Source organism: Pneumocystis jirovecii (assembly GCF_001477535.1).
Source record: "Pneumocystis jirovecii RU7 chromosome Unknown supercont1.20, whole genome shotgun sequence".
In the NCBI taxonomy this organism is placed as follows: Eukaryota; Fungi; Ascomycota; class Pneumocystomycetes; order Pneumocystales; family Pneumocystaceae; genus Pneumocystis; species Pneumocystis jirovecii.
Window position 1 is genome coordinate 829 of NW_017264794.1, and position 14,772 is coordinate 15,600.

The 14,772-nt window shown below is 32.4% G+C and overlaps 6 protein-coding genes across 6 annotated transcripts; 4 read left to right on the top strand and 2 right to left on the bottom strand.

Moving 5' to 3' along the window:
* Positions 1 to 391: 391 nt before the first annotated feature.
* T551_03645 (uncharacterized protein) lies at positions 392 to 1,121 on the bottom strand (the record flags this gene model as incomplete). The annotated part of the gene is made up of 3 exons (XM_018375908.1): positions 392 to 565; positions 605 to 779; positions 883 to 1,121. The coding sequence occupies 3 exons, from the start codon at positions 1,119 to 1,121 to the stop codon at positions 392 to 394; spliced, it is 588 nt and encodes a 195-aa protein (XP_018227856.1).
* Positions 1,122 to 1,682: 561 nt separating this feature from the next.
* T551_03646 (uncharacterized protein) lies at positions 1,683 to 2,725 on the top strand (the record flags this gene model as incomplete). The annotated part of the gene is made up of 5 exons (XM_018375909.1): positions 1,683 to 1,754; positions 1,781 to 1,818; positions 1,861 to 1,936; positions 1,977 to 2,405; positions 2,447 to 2,725. 5 exons carry the CDS (start codon positions 1,683 to 1,685, stop codon positions 2,723 to 2,725), a joined length of 894 nt encoding a protein of 297 aa, XP_018227857.1.
* Positions 2,726 to 4,261: 1,536 nt separating this feature from the next.
* T551_03647 (uncharacterized protein) lies at positions 4,262 to 5,564 on the top strand (the record flags this gene model as incomplete). The annotated part of the gene is made up of 2 exons (XM_018375910.1): positions 4,262 to 4,480; positions 4,656 to 5,564. 2 exons carry the CDS (start codon positions 4,262 to 4,264, stop codon positions 5,562 to 5,564), a joined length of 1,128 nt encoding a protein of 375 aa, XP_018227858.1.
* Positions 5,565 to 5,919: 355 nt separating this feature from the next.
* On the top strand, positions 5,920 to 8,123 carry T551_03648 (uncharacterized protein; the record flags this gene model as incomplete). Its single annotated transcript, XM_018375911.1, has 13 exons — positions 5,920 to 6,028; positions 6,086 to 6,166; positions 6,210 to 6,325; positions 6,368 to 6,514; positions 6,560 to 6,634; positions 6,683 to 6,713; positions 6,761 to 6,841; positions 6,885 to 7,108; positions 7,149 to 7,396; positions 7,438 to 7,652; positions 7,696 to 7,768; positions 7,809 to 7,992; positions 8,037 to 8,123. 13 exons carry the CDS (start codon positions 5,920 to 5,922, stop codon positions 8,121 to 8,123), a joined length of 1,671 nt encoding a protein of 556 aa, XP_018227859.1.
* Positions 8,124 to 8,860: 737 nt separating this feature from the next.
* T551_03649 (mRNA-binding ribosome synthesis protein NOP7) lies at positions 8,861 to 10,773 on the bottom strand (the record flags this gene model as incomplete). Its single annotated transcript, XM_018375912.1, has 6 exons — positions 8,861 to 9,928; positions 9,970 to 10,231; positions 10,275 to 10,429; positions 10,476 to 10,574; positions 10,621 to 10,709; positions 10,752 to 10,773. 6 exons carry the CDS (start codon positions 10,771 to 10,773, stop codon positions 8,861 to 8,863), a joined length of 1,695 nt encoding a protein of 564 aa, XP_018227860.1.
* Positions 10,774 to 10,955: 182 nt separating this feature from the next.
* Positions 10,956 to 14,634, top strand: T551_03650 (uncharacterized protein; the record flags this gene model as incomplete). Its single annotated transcript, XM_018375913.1, has 10 exons — positions 10,956 to 11,017; positions 11,060 to 11,108; positions 11,153 to 11,305; positions 11,353 to 11,468; positions 11,511 to 11,639; positions 11,678 to 11,774; positions 11,822 to 12,237; positions 12,398 to 12,604; positions 12,651 to 13,033; positions 13,088 to 14,634. 10 exons carry the CDS (start codon positions 10,956 to 10,958, stop codon positions 14,632 to 14,634), a joined length of 3,159 nt encoding a protein of 1,052 aa, XP_018227861.1.
* Positions 14,635 to 14,772: the final 138 nt, after the last annotated feature.

Sequence of the window (14,772 nt, forward strand, 5' to 3'; positions counted from 1 at the left end):
TATTATATACACTATACCGTATACACTATATACACACTATACACACTGCACACTGCACACTGCACATGCTGTGCACACTTATATAGCATATATGCTATATATGCTGTACACACACGCTGCTGCGCACAGTATACGCCATACATACTCTCTGCTGTGCGCACACCCATGCTATGCACGTTGCACGCTGTGCACTGTATGCGACACACGGCACACTTTGCCACTATGCTATGTACACTACGCATGCTGGCACACTGCGCCGCTCGAGACTATGCATACATGCGCGACTTGGCCCGCGTGCTGCCCGAGTGCGCCGAGTCCGAGTGCGAGTAGAACTCGACCGTCTCCTTGTCTGGAATCCGCATGGCCTCTCGGAAGCGCTTCCTGTCCTGGGTCAGCAGCCCTCAGTGGAGCACCGGACACACCCGATTGCACGGAGGACATCCTCGTTGCTCGTGGAGCGCGTCCACAGGCCGAGGCGCACAAAGCCCTTGCGTATATTGACAACGACGCCCATCACCTCGTTGTCGCCCTCGTTCTCGAGCGTCTCGCCAATCGCCGCCAACATCTGAGGCATCAGTAGTGGTTGCTATGGAAACGTTGATACAATATGGAGCCAGAGCTCGTCTATGTTGACGGCGCGGCGGTCTCTGTTATTGTACGACCAGCGGCCTCCGCGTTGGTTCTGCTTGTCCTCCCACTCTGGGCGGACACCCGTCTTGAAAAGGTGGTAGTCGCTCTTTGGGGGAAGCTGGGAGGCCTTTGCGATGTTGTTGTATATCCTGAGGAGCGTCAGCAGAAGGGTCAGCAAAGGGGGAAAAAGGGGGAAAAAAACAGGGAAAATAAGGGAAACAGGAGAATAGAATAAGGCGGGAAGGAACTTACCCCCAGAATTCTTCAACACTGTCAAACGTGATGACCTCCTTGAGACTGTCGGCCCAGGCATCGGTGGTGCTTGCACGCTGGCCGGGAGTTAGTGGCTTGGTGAACCAGAGGGTCCAGCGGTGCATAAGGGGGTGTTTGACAGTGAAGTTTTTCGGGTCGTGAAAGACAGTGATGGGGGAAGACGCAGGAAGAGGTTTTTCGGGGGTTTCATGTTTTTCAGAGACAGCATCGTCGGCCATGGGCGTCGGTGCGGAGAGCGGGGGGAGAAAATCAGGGGGCGGAGAAGAGGAGAGAATACAGGAAAAGCGGGAAAAAGCATGAGCAAAGTGTATATAAGAGTGAATATGGACGTATTGGGGGCAAAAAGGAAGTATACGTGTTTGTATACGTGTTTGGGCGGAGAGGCAGGTGGCGGGACGGGCGGTGGATATATAGTGGGTGAAGGGCCGGTGGAAAAGGAGGGCGAAAAATACAGGAAAAATAGCGGAATGGGAACGAGGAGGGTGTAACCAGTGTGGGGGTAGCGGGAGGAGGGGGGATGTGTGTAAAAAGAGGGGGGGTGTTCTGGGCGTGCAGGCAGTGATTGATATCGCAGCGATAGAGCGGTGCAGCGGACGATAACCTCGAGAACGGAACCAACGAGAAAAAACGGGTTGGGGGCGGTTTGAGTGGGTTTTGGGTGATTTTTGAGGCGATTTTTAGAATCCTTGCATATCTTTACGGGGTATTACGTGGTACTTGAGTGGCATTTAGCGGACCTGAGTGTTTTGTGGCGAGTTTACACACACGACTAGGAGACGATGGCTGGAGACCGCCAAATAGACGGGCAGGTGGGGAGAACGGCGCTGATCCGTGTGGAACGGCGTGGATCAGTATAGATCAGTGCTGATCGGAGCAGGAAACGGTGCAGGAAAAGCATATCCAGGAAAAACAGCAGTAAAAACAGCAAAGATGGAGTACAGAAGGCTAAGTGTGTAGGGAGGACGAGAAACGGAGTGAATATGAGCTGGAGGACCTTCCACAGAAGTCAACGTTGCCAGAGTTCTTTAAAAAGGTCGGGGAAAAGGGATAGGAGGCCGTGCTGATGGGGGTAGATTGAAGAGCTGCGGAACATGATTCTGCAGATCAAGGAGAATGTGTCACAGATTGAGCGCCTCCACCACCGGCTGCTGAATGAGATTTCAGAGGAGCAGACAGAGTTTCTTCACGGGCAGCTGGAAGAACTCAAGACACGGACACGGCAGATGCAGAATTTGGTGCGGGACGACATCAAGACGCTGGAGAAGAAAAACAAGGGGCTAGTGCCGAAGAGTGATCTGCAAATTCGGGTGATCCAAACGAGCAATATAAGGAAGAAGTTTTTGGACTCGATCCAGCACTACTCGGGGGTGGAAAGCACGTTTAACCAACGCTACCGACAGAGACTGTCGCGGCAGATGGAGACAGTGAACCCGGGGATTACACAGGAGGAGATTGAGTCAGCGCTAAACGATGATAGGGGGCTGCAGGTCTTTAGCCAGGCGGTAAGAGGGAAAAGACGGGGAAAAAGAGGCTGACGACGTAGCTGTTGCGGAGCAATCGGCACGGAGAGGCACGCACCGCACTGCGGGAGGTTCAGGAGCGGCACCAGGACATAAAACAGATTGAACAGACGATTTCAGAGCTGGCAGAGCTATTTAATGAGATGAGTATACTAGTGGATCAGCAAGATGAGCCGCTGCAGACTATTTTGCAGCAAGCGGAAGCGGTTCATACAAATATCGAGCAGGGAGTCCAACATCAGGACAAGGCAATTGCAAATATACGTGCAGCACGGCGCAAGAAATGCTACTGTTTCGGGTAAGTGGATAGAACGGGTCTTTGTAGACAAAAAAGGTGCTTATTCAGCGATAGACTAACCATCCTGATTCTGGTCGCTATCAGTAAGCCACTCCATTTGTAAGTATTACAATGCTTATTGTGCCAGCGGTCGTTATCATTATTATTAAATGTGTTGGCGGTGTTTGCAAGACATAACCGATCACTACAAACGCCGTCGAAAACTATCATGCACCAAGACTAGACAGCTTCCGGGCATGGGCGGTACAGACAATTGCTGGGCATTTGCTATGCATTGACGCTTTACATTTTACAACACTTTTACAACATTTATACATTTTATACACTGTTCAATTTTTACACTCTTTCGTTAGGAATCAAAACCCGAAAGCTGCTTACGGACCAAATATTCATTTATTAGGCCCTACGCTTCTTCTGCACGCTTTCTAAGCACCTTAGATCCTTTTAGGACCCTTTCTAACGACTTTTTAAAAATCTTTTTAAAAATCATTAAACACACATTCTTTAACCCTCTTTCATCTTCTTCTAAACTCCCTGGCTACTCATCCTCTTCTAGTTAGAAACTATCCTTCTTTTCCAATCCCCTCACTACCCCTTTGTACATAAATCTTCTCATCTGCATCTCCATGCACCTATTTTACCACACTTTTGTCCAAAACACAACTATTTACCCTCATTTAAGGGGCCGTTAAGCTATGCCTTTGCTTCCTTCGCTTTTACTATACCCGAGAATGCGGATCTGGCCCTGCAGCGACCCTGCAGTGCCTTTACAGGGTCTACAAAATCATTCTGGGATAGTTCTGCATACTGATCTCCAGATGCAGATTCCACATATCATAAACTGCATAGCCGTGTGTTGTTCAATCTTCGTAAACGTATTTAGCCTCTGTTTGTCCCTTCCCTACTGCTCTTCATGGCTTAGCTTCCCCTTAGCTCCTCCTTAATTATCAAATTCTGCACCTTTAAAACTTATTTTACACATTCTCTAATCTCTGTCTAATCTGCATCTAAAGAAGGCTTAAAGAAGCTCTAATCTACTTTAAAACAAAGTATTTCTTGTTTACAGGCAAATTTGGGTTTAATGAGGGCTGAAAAGGGGACTAGCAGGAGACAAGCAGAAGAAATGCATTATTTTTAAAAGTTTTGGCAGAAAATTTGGACAAATTGGCGTTTTGAGGATAAATCTAAGGCAGAGAAGCGGCTGCACCGTGCCTGAAGACTCGTCTCCTCGCGTAAGCGGTGGGTGCACACGTCCCCTTACGACGACGATTAAAAATCATAATTGGAGACGCGCACAAGAAATATATAAAGTCTCGGTGGATGAGCAGAGAAGTGGAGAGGAGTATAAGGGCTAAATAAGGGCTAAAATAAGGGCTAAAAGTGCATGAAAAGATAGAAAACTCGGGGCATCAATTGGGGATTATTGATTGAATTGGCTGTGAGTAGGAAAAGACAAGTTGTCCGGAGAAATTTGGAGGGATAGTGAAGCAGGAGGGATTTTCAGAGTCAGGAGTCTCAGGAAGAGGGAAAAAGAGGCAGAATGCCGTCTCAGGCGGTCAAAAGACGTTTTTCCGTGGACAGATATGCAAAAACAAGCATTGCAAAGCACAAGGCGTATACACCGTTATCACCGGTTTCTGGAGCGCAAATAGAGGGAGTGGAGAAGCAATGGGGCGATAATCAGGAGGAGGAGAGGGGATTGGGAGTGGTTGAGGGAGAATATATGGAAGAAATTGAAGAATATATGAAAAAAATGGAGGTAAGTGGTTTTTGGGCGATAATGGGGAGAAAATGCGATCAATAGGGGATATTTTAATGAATTTTTAATGAATTTTTATGGATATATAATGAAACAGTGATTTTACATTGGTTTTGGAAGTGGATGGAGGATTGGATGGTAATTTGCAGGGAGAATAAGGCTAATAATGGGGTAGAAAGAGACACAGGCGCATCCAGAGATGATGGACTTGCAACCAGAGCTTGAATGGTACATGCGGCCGTATCTGATTGATTTTATCATTGAGGTGCATGCTGGGTTTCGGCTGCAAGCGACAACGCTTTATCTTACGGTAAATCTTATTGACCGGTATACGTCGAAGCGGATAGTTTTTAAAAAACACTATCAGCTTCTCGGGTGTTCGGCGCTATGGATTGCAGCTAAGTTTGAAGAGCCGAAAGACCGTGTTCCGACGCTTAAGGAGCTTTGTACTATGTGTTGTGACAGTTATCGTGAGGAGATGTTTGTTCAAATGGAAAGTCATATAATCAAAACGCTTGATTGGATGATTGGCCATCCGACAACGATTGCATTTCTTCAGATGAAGGTAATGCAGTCTAGTTTCTCGGAAAAGGTTGTTTTACTTGCACGGTTTTTTACAGAACTTGCGTTGTTTCATCGTGATCTTATATGTCTTTCGAGTGTAATTGCAGAAGCGTCACTTTTTCTTGCGCAATCTATATTGCAGCCTAAAAAACATTATTTGATTCCATCATCAGAGGTTCTTTCGTGTATTCATAAGCTCCAGCGGCATCTTAATGATGTTTCTAATGTTCTTTTTAAAAAATATTCACATATTGGTGTTAAGAAAATTATCTCCAACTATCTCGCATCTATATCATTAAGACAAGGTTTTTTACAAAATGATTCTCCACATACGCCTCCACATCATAAGCATCGTCAACACTCTCAGTTTCATCTTTGCATTAATACTAACAATCATGCACCTGACTCTGTTGCAGACCAACTTAAAAATATACAGGAAAATGAAAATGGTCTTCCCACGCCTCCTGCGGATGACAACCAGCGTACTCACTACGTAGACGCAAGTCCTATGGTTACTTAATTTATTTATTATTTCCAAATACTTCCGGATATTTTTCGGTCTCACTTATATATTTATACAGCTATGACAATAACATTTTTTGCACCGAGCGGCTAATCTATTTGGACATGTTTCGCTTGATATTTATTTACAAGGATTTTATTTATAAAATTTCTTTATATTTAAAGCTCATTATATATATCTGCAGGTCATGAGTGTCTATATCTAATGCATTATCTTTGTTGCATTTCGGTTGTAAACTTTGAATTATATCATTAATAAAAGCAAATCAATTTGTATATTTTTTGTTCCCCTTTTTAAACTATAATTTACTTTTATACCTTCGATTAAATTGGTTTTGCTCTCGTATTATATTATGTTGCATCAGATTTTATATTTATACATTTCTAAAGAGGAATTTATCTTTGTTCCTGAAGATAAGTCGAAAAAACTACTTGTTATTAATCGATTAAATGGCAAATTAAGTTTACATCGCTGGTTTTTGTAACGTATACTTGATGTTTATTAATATTTTTAAATAGAAAGAGAAATCTATCATGTTAAAATTGATCAATCTTTATTGCGTATTTATGGTATTATTGGTATTATCCAGTTAAAATACGGTTTTTTATACTAAAATAATACTATACGTCTTATTATATATAGATAAATATATAATTGTTATTACTGAACGAGAAATCATTGGTAAAATTGGTCAAGATGACATATTTCAAATGAAATCGTTTCGTCTTATGCCTTTAAAAAGCAAGCAAATAATAGTTGTTTATGTGTTTTTAGATAATTTTAACTAACTGATAACATAGGATTATGATGAGACAGAGTATATCAAATTAATAAAAAAACATTTAAATACAGGTCCTTTTTATTTTTCATATACACTTGATATTACAAATACGGTACAAAGGCAGGCAACTTTAAATACAGATATTGAAATTCCTATATGGAAAACAGTAATTCTTTTAAAATGTTATGAAAAAAATATTTATTAAAACTAGGCTGATGACCGATTCTTTTGGAATAAATTCATTCAATCAGATTTAATTAATTTAAGGGAAACGTTTCATTCTGACGTATGTATATATATATAATGTATAATTCATAATTTATGTATAATATAGGTAGATAGCTATATTTTGCCTGTTATCTATGGTTGTAAGTAAGGAATTTTACAATATTTATATTTTAATAAAAATTAGTTATAAAAATTACTCATATAATAATTAAGGATCATTTTTTACTTATTGTTTTAATTTCAAGACGTTCCAAATATAGAGCAGGTATAATTTATTCTGTTTAAAATTAAAAATAATACATTTCTAGGAACAAGATATTTTTCAAGAGGAATAAATGAAAAAGGAGATGTTTCCAATTTTAATGAAACGGAACAAATTGTCTTATCTGAAAATATAAATAAACTTTCAGGTGTCACTGAACGGTTAAAATTATCATATGTTCAAATACGAGGAAGTATTCCAATATTTTGGGCAGAAATAAATAATTTAAAGTACAAGCCAGAATTACATGTTTCTAATATAAACAATTCCGTATTATACTTTATATATATATATATATTAATAATGATAGATTTATCCCTCGAAATTGCACTTTGATAAACAGATTAAAATTTATGGAGAACAAATTGTAGTGAATTTAATAAATCAACATGGACGTGAATATAATATTAAATCAGCTTTTGAAGAAATCATTAGAATTCTAAACGAACCTAAGATACAATATTTGTATTTTGATTTCCATCAAGAGTGTAGAGAAATGAGATGGTATAGAGTTCAAATTTTGATAGATCAACTTTTACCACTTCTTCATAAACAAAAGTAATATATAGTTGAAATTTTATTAATGCTTACTTTTATAGTTATTGTTTTGTTAATTGTTCTGATTTGTCATCTCCTGTTCATCTTCAAACATCAATAGTGCGTACAAATTGTATTGATTGTTTGGATCGTACAAATGTTATACAGTCGGCGTTAGCAAGATGGATGTTAACGAAACAATTACGAGATATTTTTGTATTTAATAAAAATGAAAATATCGAAAATTACCCAGAACTTGATAATTTATTTAGAAATAGTATATATAAATTTCGTTTTCACTTTTTTCTTATATAAATTAGTGTGGGCAGATAATGCTGATTTTATAAGCATTTCTTATTCTGGTACAGGTGCTTTAAAGACAGATTTTACAAGGTAATAAATTTAGATACATATTTTTTATTAATCATTCAAGGACTGGGAAACGTACAAGAAAAGGAGAATTTCATGATTTGATAAATTCAATTTTACGTTATTTTCAAAACAATTTTACTGATGGGTCTCGTCAAGATGCCTATGACTTATTTCTTGGGAATTATATACCTCAACAAAATAAAAAATCTCCTTTTTTAAGTTATAAGCCTTTATTTATTCAATTTGTATTTTTTAATTTTTTTTAATTTATTAATCTTAAATGTGTTAGGTTCCTTATCTTTTTTTCTTTTCTATTTTTATGATTTTAGCTAAAATATTTTTACCTAGTTCAAACGGTAATAAAACATTAATATAGAGATTTAAGCATAATATAATTTAGATGTTATATTATCTTTTAATGTTTTTTTAACTTTCTGGTTTTTTATACTTATATGGTCAGTTTATTATATAATAACCAACGGCTTATATTATGTGGCATGGCCAAAATTAATTCCGCCTGAGTTTTTAAAATATAAAATAATTTAATAAAGTATAAAAAATTGTTAAATCTATTATAAAAAGTTATATTAGAAATTAAAAAAATATCTTTAATGTGAATTTTATTTAATTTTTAATAAGTATTTAAACTGTTTTAAAATAATAGCTATTTTTTGCAATTAACTTTTAATTATAAATGTATTTATTATTTTTTAAAATTATTTTTTACCGTTAGCGAAAAAGTTAATGAACCACTCTTGTCTTCAATGGACAGTATTAAGAAGAACTTGGACTTCTGGGTTATTTTCAGTATTTAAGTTTTATAAATCAAAGTTCGGTATAAATAATGGTTTTTTTCCAACGTTTCAAATTTCTGGAATGAAAAATCAATCATCGGTCAAAAAATTATGTGAATATTGCTATAGTGTTAGAAGAAAAGGAAGAATCTATATATTATGTAAAGTGAACAAAAAACACAAACAAAGACAGTCATAAGGGTTTATTCAATTAAATTCAAAAAATTATGTTTACGATTTTATAAGAATCAATTTTTCGAAACATGATATATTCAAAAATGATATTGTTATATTTTTAATATATTTACATCATTAAACTTTAAACTTTAACATTACTTTTTTGTTTTTTCGCTTGCATTAGCTTCTTGCGTTTCTTTTTTAATTTATCTATTTCTTCTTTCTTCTTTAAATTACTGTAAATCATTTTTTTATAAAGTTTCTTTTGTTTACTAGTCAGCATAATTTTTGCTAAATTTTTAACTTCTTCTGATTTTGTTTCTTCAATTTCTAATTTTTCGGTTTTTTCAATATTATCTAAAAGTGAAGTATCCTGTAAATCTGCTTTATGATTATTCAAAATACCATTTGAACTGTTTTGGTCATCCAGATTATCATCTTCATCTTCCATTTCAGGATTATATTCATTATCATTCACGTTTACAAATGGACTTAAATGAGGTGGTAACAAAGAACCAGGTGCATATTCATCTGTATTTAATATTTTTTTCTTATTAATGCAATCATAAACCCATTGTGGTTGAATGTAAACCCTAGTTATAATTCTTTTATTTAAACTTGGTCTATCGTAAATTTGATGTGTAATTGCCATATCATCTTCTTTAAAAGGGGAACCATCTCCAAGAACAGGATCCCATCCAACTTTTCCTCCAAAAGACCTTATAACAAATTCTAAAGAATAACGAGGAGCTTCTCTAGATAGATAAAAGATAAAGTTTTCAAATATGTTAACTTTTTCCGAGTTAGGAGTAACTGGTTGTATTAATTTATTGAGAGAATCTTTAGAATCAGATTGCATATGAAAATTATCAAGAACGACATCGTCATTTATGTCTTCAGAAATTTCAGAATTATGAGTTGAAAATTCGGTTTCAGCAAATATTTTATCTAATTCTTTATTTAATGTAATAACTTGTTTTTTTATATCCTTAGGCTTTTGGTTTTCTTCTGATTTATTTTCAATTTGAGTTCTTGATTTTTCTAAACTATATGCTAAAATATCGCCTGCTCCTTCAAGAAGAGAAATATTAACAGGAGGTGGATAAGTTAAACCAAAATCGTTATATAATTTAAAGTTTACAAAACCAAGAAAAGTTTGATAAAACTCCAAAAATGTAACCATAATTCGGAAATCTACATCAGGTGGTATCTAATGAAATAAATAACAAAATTTTAGTAAATTATACAAACCTCCTGAGAAAATTTATATGGAACTAACCAAGTAACATCTTGACCTCTGATTTCAGCTTGATAATAAATACCTTTAATAGAAAGAAAAGCCTTTCTTAATGATTTTGATATTATAATATAATTTTGAAATTCTAAGCACAAACGTTCACAGTTTAAAATAACAGATGAATCAACTTTATCTGTAACATGTATAGAAGAAAATAAAAAAAGCATACTAAGTGCGTCATCAAGATCTCGGATAGCATCAAGAAATGTTGGATATCTAAACAAATTAATAAAGATTAAATAAAAAAAATTATATTAACCTTTCTTTAATAATGTGGTCTAAAGTGTATGAAGGCTTGATTCTTTGTAATGATTTTGCAACTTCATATTCTTGACGGCTTAGTGCACGGTTAAATTTTCTTATAAAAGCTTTATGTTGACGTATTTTATCAATAATAGGTTCATGAAGGAGATACTTGGTAGATTAATATAATTATGAAATTCCACAAAAATAAAAATACTTGGATATCTTTAGAGTAATAAAATGTTGCTGGTGCTGTAGATCCTTTATTTGCTTTTTTTTTATTTCGTGGTTCTCTTGGATATATTCCTTTAAAAATCTGAATAAAAGATAAGATAAAATCTATTTTCTTAAAAAATTCTTACACATAATCTCCTAAAATCAGCAAGAGTTACTTGTAATTTTTTAAGTGCCTGATTACGAGTAATAAAATTTTTTGCTGTTCCAGATTCACCTAAAAACATAAAAAAGAGAAAAAATATTTTATATTTATTACCCTTAGATTTTATCTTTGCCATTTTCTTTATGATAAATTTCTTATTTAAAGTATATAAATTTTGGAGATTTCTAAAAAAAATCGTTAGCGTTTTTTATAACTATTTAATTATATTAGAAGATAATAGTTTTAAGATAAATAAATAACGATTATTTGCATCTTTTAATGGAATGAATCTATATTTTTCATATTTCTTGCAGATTCATGGGCGTTAACAAATTATGGACTATACTGGAAGAAGTATCACGATTAGTTAAATTAGAAACGTGAATAATTAAATATTTCATGTCATTTTCTTATATAATTAGCCTTTCAGGAAAAATACTAGCAGTGGATGCTTCTATATGGATATATCAGGTAAAAAAATATCAGAGAATTTCTTCTTAAATTAATTATTAAAGTTTTTTAAAGCATTTAGAGATAAGGAAGGAAATTATATTAGTAATGGTCATATTATTGGATTTTTTCGAAGAATATGTAAACTTTTGTTCTTTGGAGTTAAACCGGTATTTGTTTTTGATGGAAATGTTCCATTTCTTAAACAATGTGTTATGGTAATTTTATTACGAACTTATTTTTCAATGCTTATGTCATTGAAAAGAAAAAAAGGGCAGAAAAAAGACTTAAATATGAAGAAAATTCTGAAAAACTTGCAGAAAAAATATTCTTATTGCAAGTAAAAAAAACTGTTGAAAGAGAAATTCACAAAAAACAAGAGTAATTTTTTTAATAATTATTTAGCTATTAAGGTATCTTTAGAAATAATTCAATGAATACATCGAAATCTCCGTATTTTGAAAATATAGAGACTCTATCTGAAAATATTAAAATTTTACAAGATAAAACTAAAGACATGTATGATTTGCCTAAGCTTAGTTTGCCTTTTGAGTAAGTTATTCTTTTTTTGTGTAATTTAATTTTTATAGAAAAATGCAACGATCAGGTGATTTTAGGATAATAAATGAAGAAAATACTCCGGAACTTATACAAAATTTTACCAGTGATGATCTTAATTTTTTAGATGTAATTAATTATTTTAAGTATTCTATTTTTAATAAGTTAATATATAGTTTTCAAGAATTGATTTTAATTCTGATTTTTTTAAGTCTTTATCGTTGGCTGATCAATATAATATTTTAAGTTTAGCGCGTTCGAAATCACGACTTCGCATAGGTTTATCAGCACATGAACTCATGACAATGTTTCCTGATTCTATGGAGTTTTCTAAATTTCAAATTAACAGAGTCAGGGAAAGAAATGATTTAACTCAGAGATTACTTAATTTTAATGGAATAAATAAAACAGGAACTTTAAGGGTTGCTGGAGAACCAAACAAGGAATATCTATTGATAAAAAATGAGGATATTAAACCAGGTTGGACATTAAGTTTTGATTCGGAAATTAAAAATAATGTTATTGTTATTAATGATGAAAATGGTGATTCTGATTATGAAAATCAAGAATTTGAAGATATTCCTTTAGATAAGTAAAATTTTGCTTTTATATTTTTATTGCTTATTTTTTAATAAATTTGGGAAAAAATTTACAGTTTTTAAATACTAATTTTGAAAGAGAAATACTAAAAAACTCTGAAAACAATATATTGTATATATATATCTGTTTACTTTAAACTAATTATTTTATAGAGCTAACTCTCATACATATAATATGAAAAATAATCCATTATTTTTATTATCTGATGGTTCTGACAATGAATACAATAAATACAATGTAGTAAAAAAAAATAAAAAAAAACCTCAATCCATAGAAGATGTAGATTGTAAAAAAGATCTAGGATCGGATTATTTAAAATTAACTAGAAATACAGAAAAAAATGAAATTAAATATCAAAAGTAAGTTTATATTAGTTTTTCTCTAAATTTTTTATTAATATTTTAGATTAAAGCTTAATAACAAACTTTCTTTACCACAGTTATCCGATATTTTTTCAGAAAAATCAATTGAGGTTTCTGTAAATACTGATAGTTTTGAAGAAAAAAATCATTCAACTATATTTAAAGATAAAAATTTGGAATCAATTAATAATTATGAAATATCATCTAATCTAAAAAAATCAGAACATATTTTAGATTTATCAAAAAAAAGCTTTAATTTTGATCAAACTACAAAAAATGATGAGTTATCGAAAGATCAAGAGTTTTATAATGAAAAAAAAACATTTTCTAAATTATTAAATAATATCGAATTATCTAGTGGAGAATCCTTTTTTTCAGATAAACAAGAGAACTATAAGAATTTCAATAATAAAGTTAAAGTTAAAGGTTTGTTTATTTAAAATTTTTATATTTTTAAAGTTAATTTTTAAAAAAATTTAGAAAAAGATATAGAATTTCTCAATACCGATAAAGTTAATGTTGAATTTATCAAAAATGCTTTTTCTGAAGATAAAAATCCAATAAATAAAACTACTTTAGAAATTACTGATAAATCATCATGTTTTCCTGTAGTTAATGAATTTGATGAAACAAAATTTATTACAATTAAATCTGCTAATTCATTTAAAAAAAGTCAGGAAATATCCGAAATTAGCTCTATTTCAATTAACAATGCTTCTGATATAAGTGATTGTGGGAATTATAATCTAATTATAGAAAATGATGCATTACTGAAACAAGTTTTTGAAGAAAATAGAGAACATAATTTTTTTTTTCCTCAGTTGAATAATATAGATAATTATAACGAAAAACATCTTGAAGAATTAGAAACATTTATGAACCAATATCAAAAAAATAAAAAAAATGCAGATAGTGTGACTCAAATAATGATAGAAGAATGTAGAATTCTTTTAAGGTTATTTGGAATACCTTATATTACAGCACCTGCAGAAGCAGAAGCTCAATGTGCAGAACTTGTTAGGCTAGGACTTGTAGATGGAATTATAACTGATGATTCAGATGTTTTTCTCTTTGGTGGTACTAATGTTTATAGAAATATGTTTAATCATTCAAAATATGTTGAATTATATCGTTTGTCTGATTTAGAACAGGAATTTAATTTAGATAGAAAAAATTTAATTCGTCTTGCACATCTTCTTGGAAGTGATTACACTGAAGGCATTCAGAAAATTGGACCAGTTACGGCTCTTGAAATTTTATCTGAATTTCCAGATTCAAGTAATTTAAATGAATTTAAAGAATGGTGTAATCGTGTAAAAAATTTTCATGAAACTGATAATGACAAAGAATCAACTTTTAAATGTAAATTTAAAAAAAATGTTGATAATATTATTTTGCCACGAGATTTTCCAAATCCATTAGTTGATAAAGCATATCTTGAGCCTGATGTCGATTCAAGTTCTCAACAATTTAAATGGGGAATTCCTGATTTAGATAGCTTAAGTGACTTTTTAAAGTCTACAATAGGATGGTCTTCACAAAAAATTAATGAAATACTTATTCCTGTTATCAGAAGTATGAGTCTTGGGCATATAAATAAAATTCAAACAACGTTAACAGATTATTGGTCTATCAATTCTATTAATACTTTTACTTCAAAAAATAAGATAACTAATAAAGTTACTAGATTTACTAAGGCTTTAAATAATTTGAAAAAATCTAAAAAAACATTATTTAATGAATATAAAATACAAAATTTAGAATCAATTGATAATAAAAATACTATAAATAATCTTAAAGATTTTCCGAACTCTTATAATTCTTTTATAAATAATAACAATAATTTAAATGACATTAATAATGATATAAATTATAGTTGTGATGATACTGAAAGTTCATTAGATGAAACAAATATTATAATAAATACTCAAAAATACAAACAAAATAAATTTTCAAATTCAACTTTAGATTTTAAAAGAAAATATATATCTAGAAATATAAAAAGGAAAAAGAAAAGAGTAAATTAATGAAGTATATATGAAAATTTTTTTCTATTTTTTAAAAAAAAAACAAATTGGTTTAAAATTTAAAAAAATAAATTAAAAATATTATATTTTTATTTCACTAAAAACATTAATTTGAGAAAATTGATTCGAAAATGCATA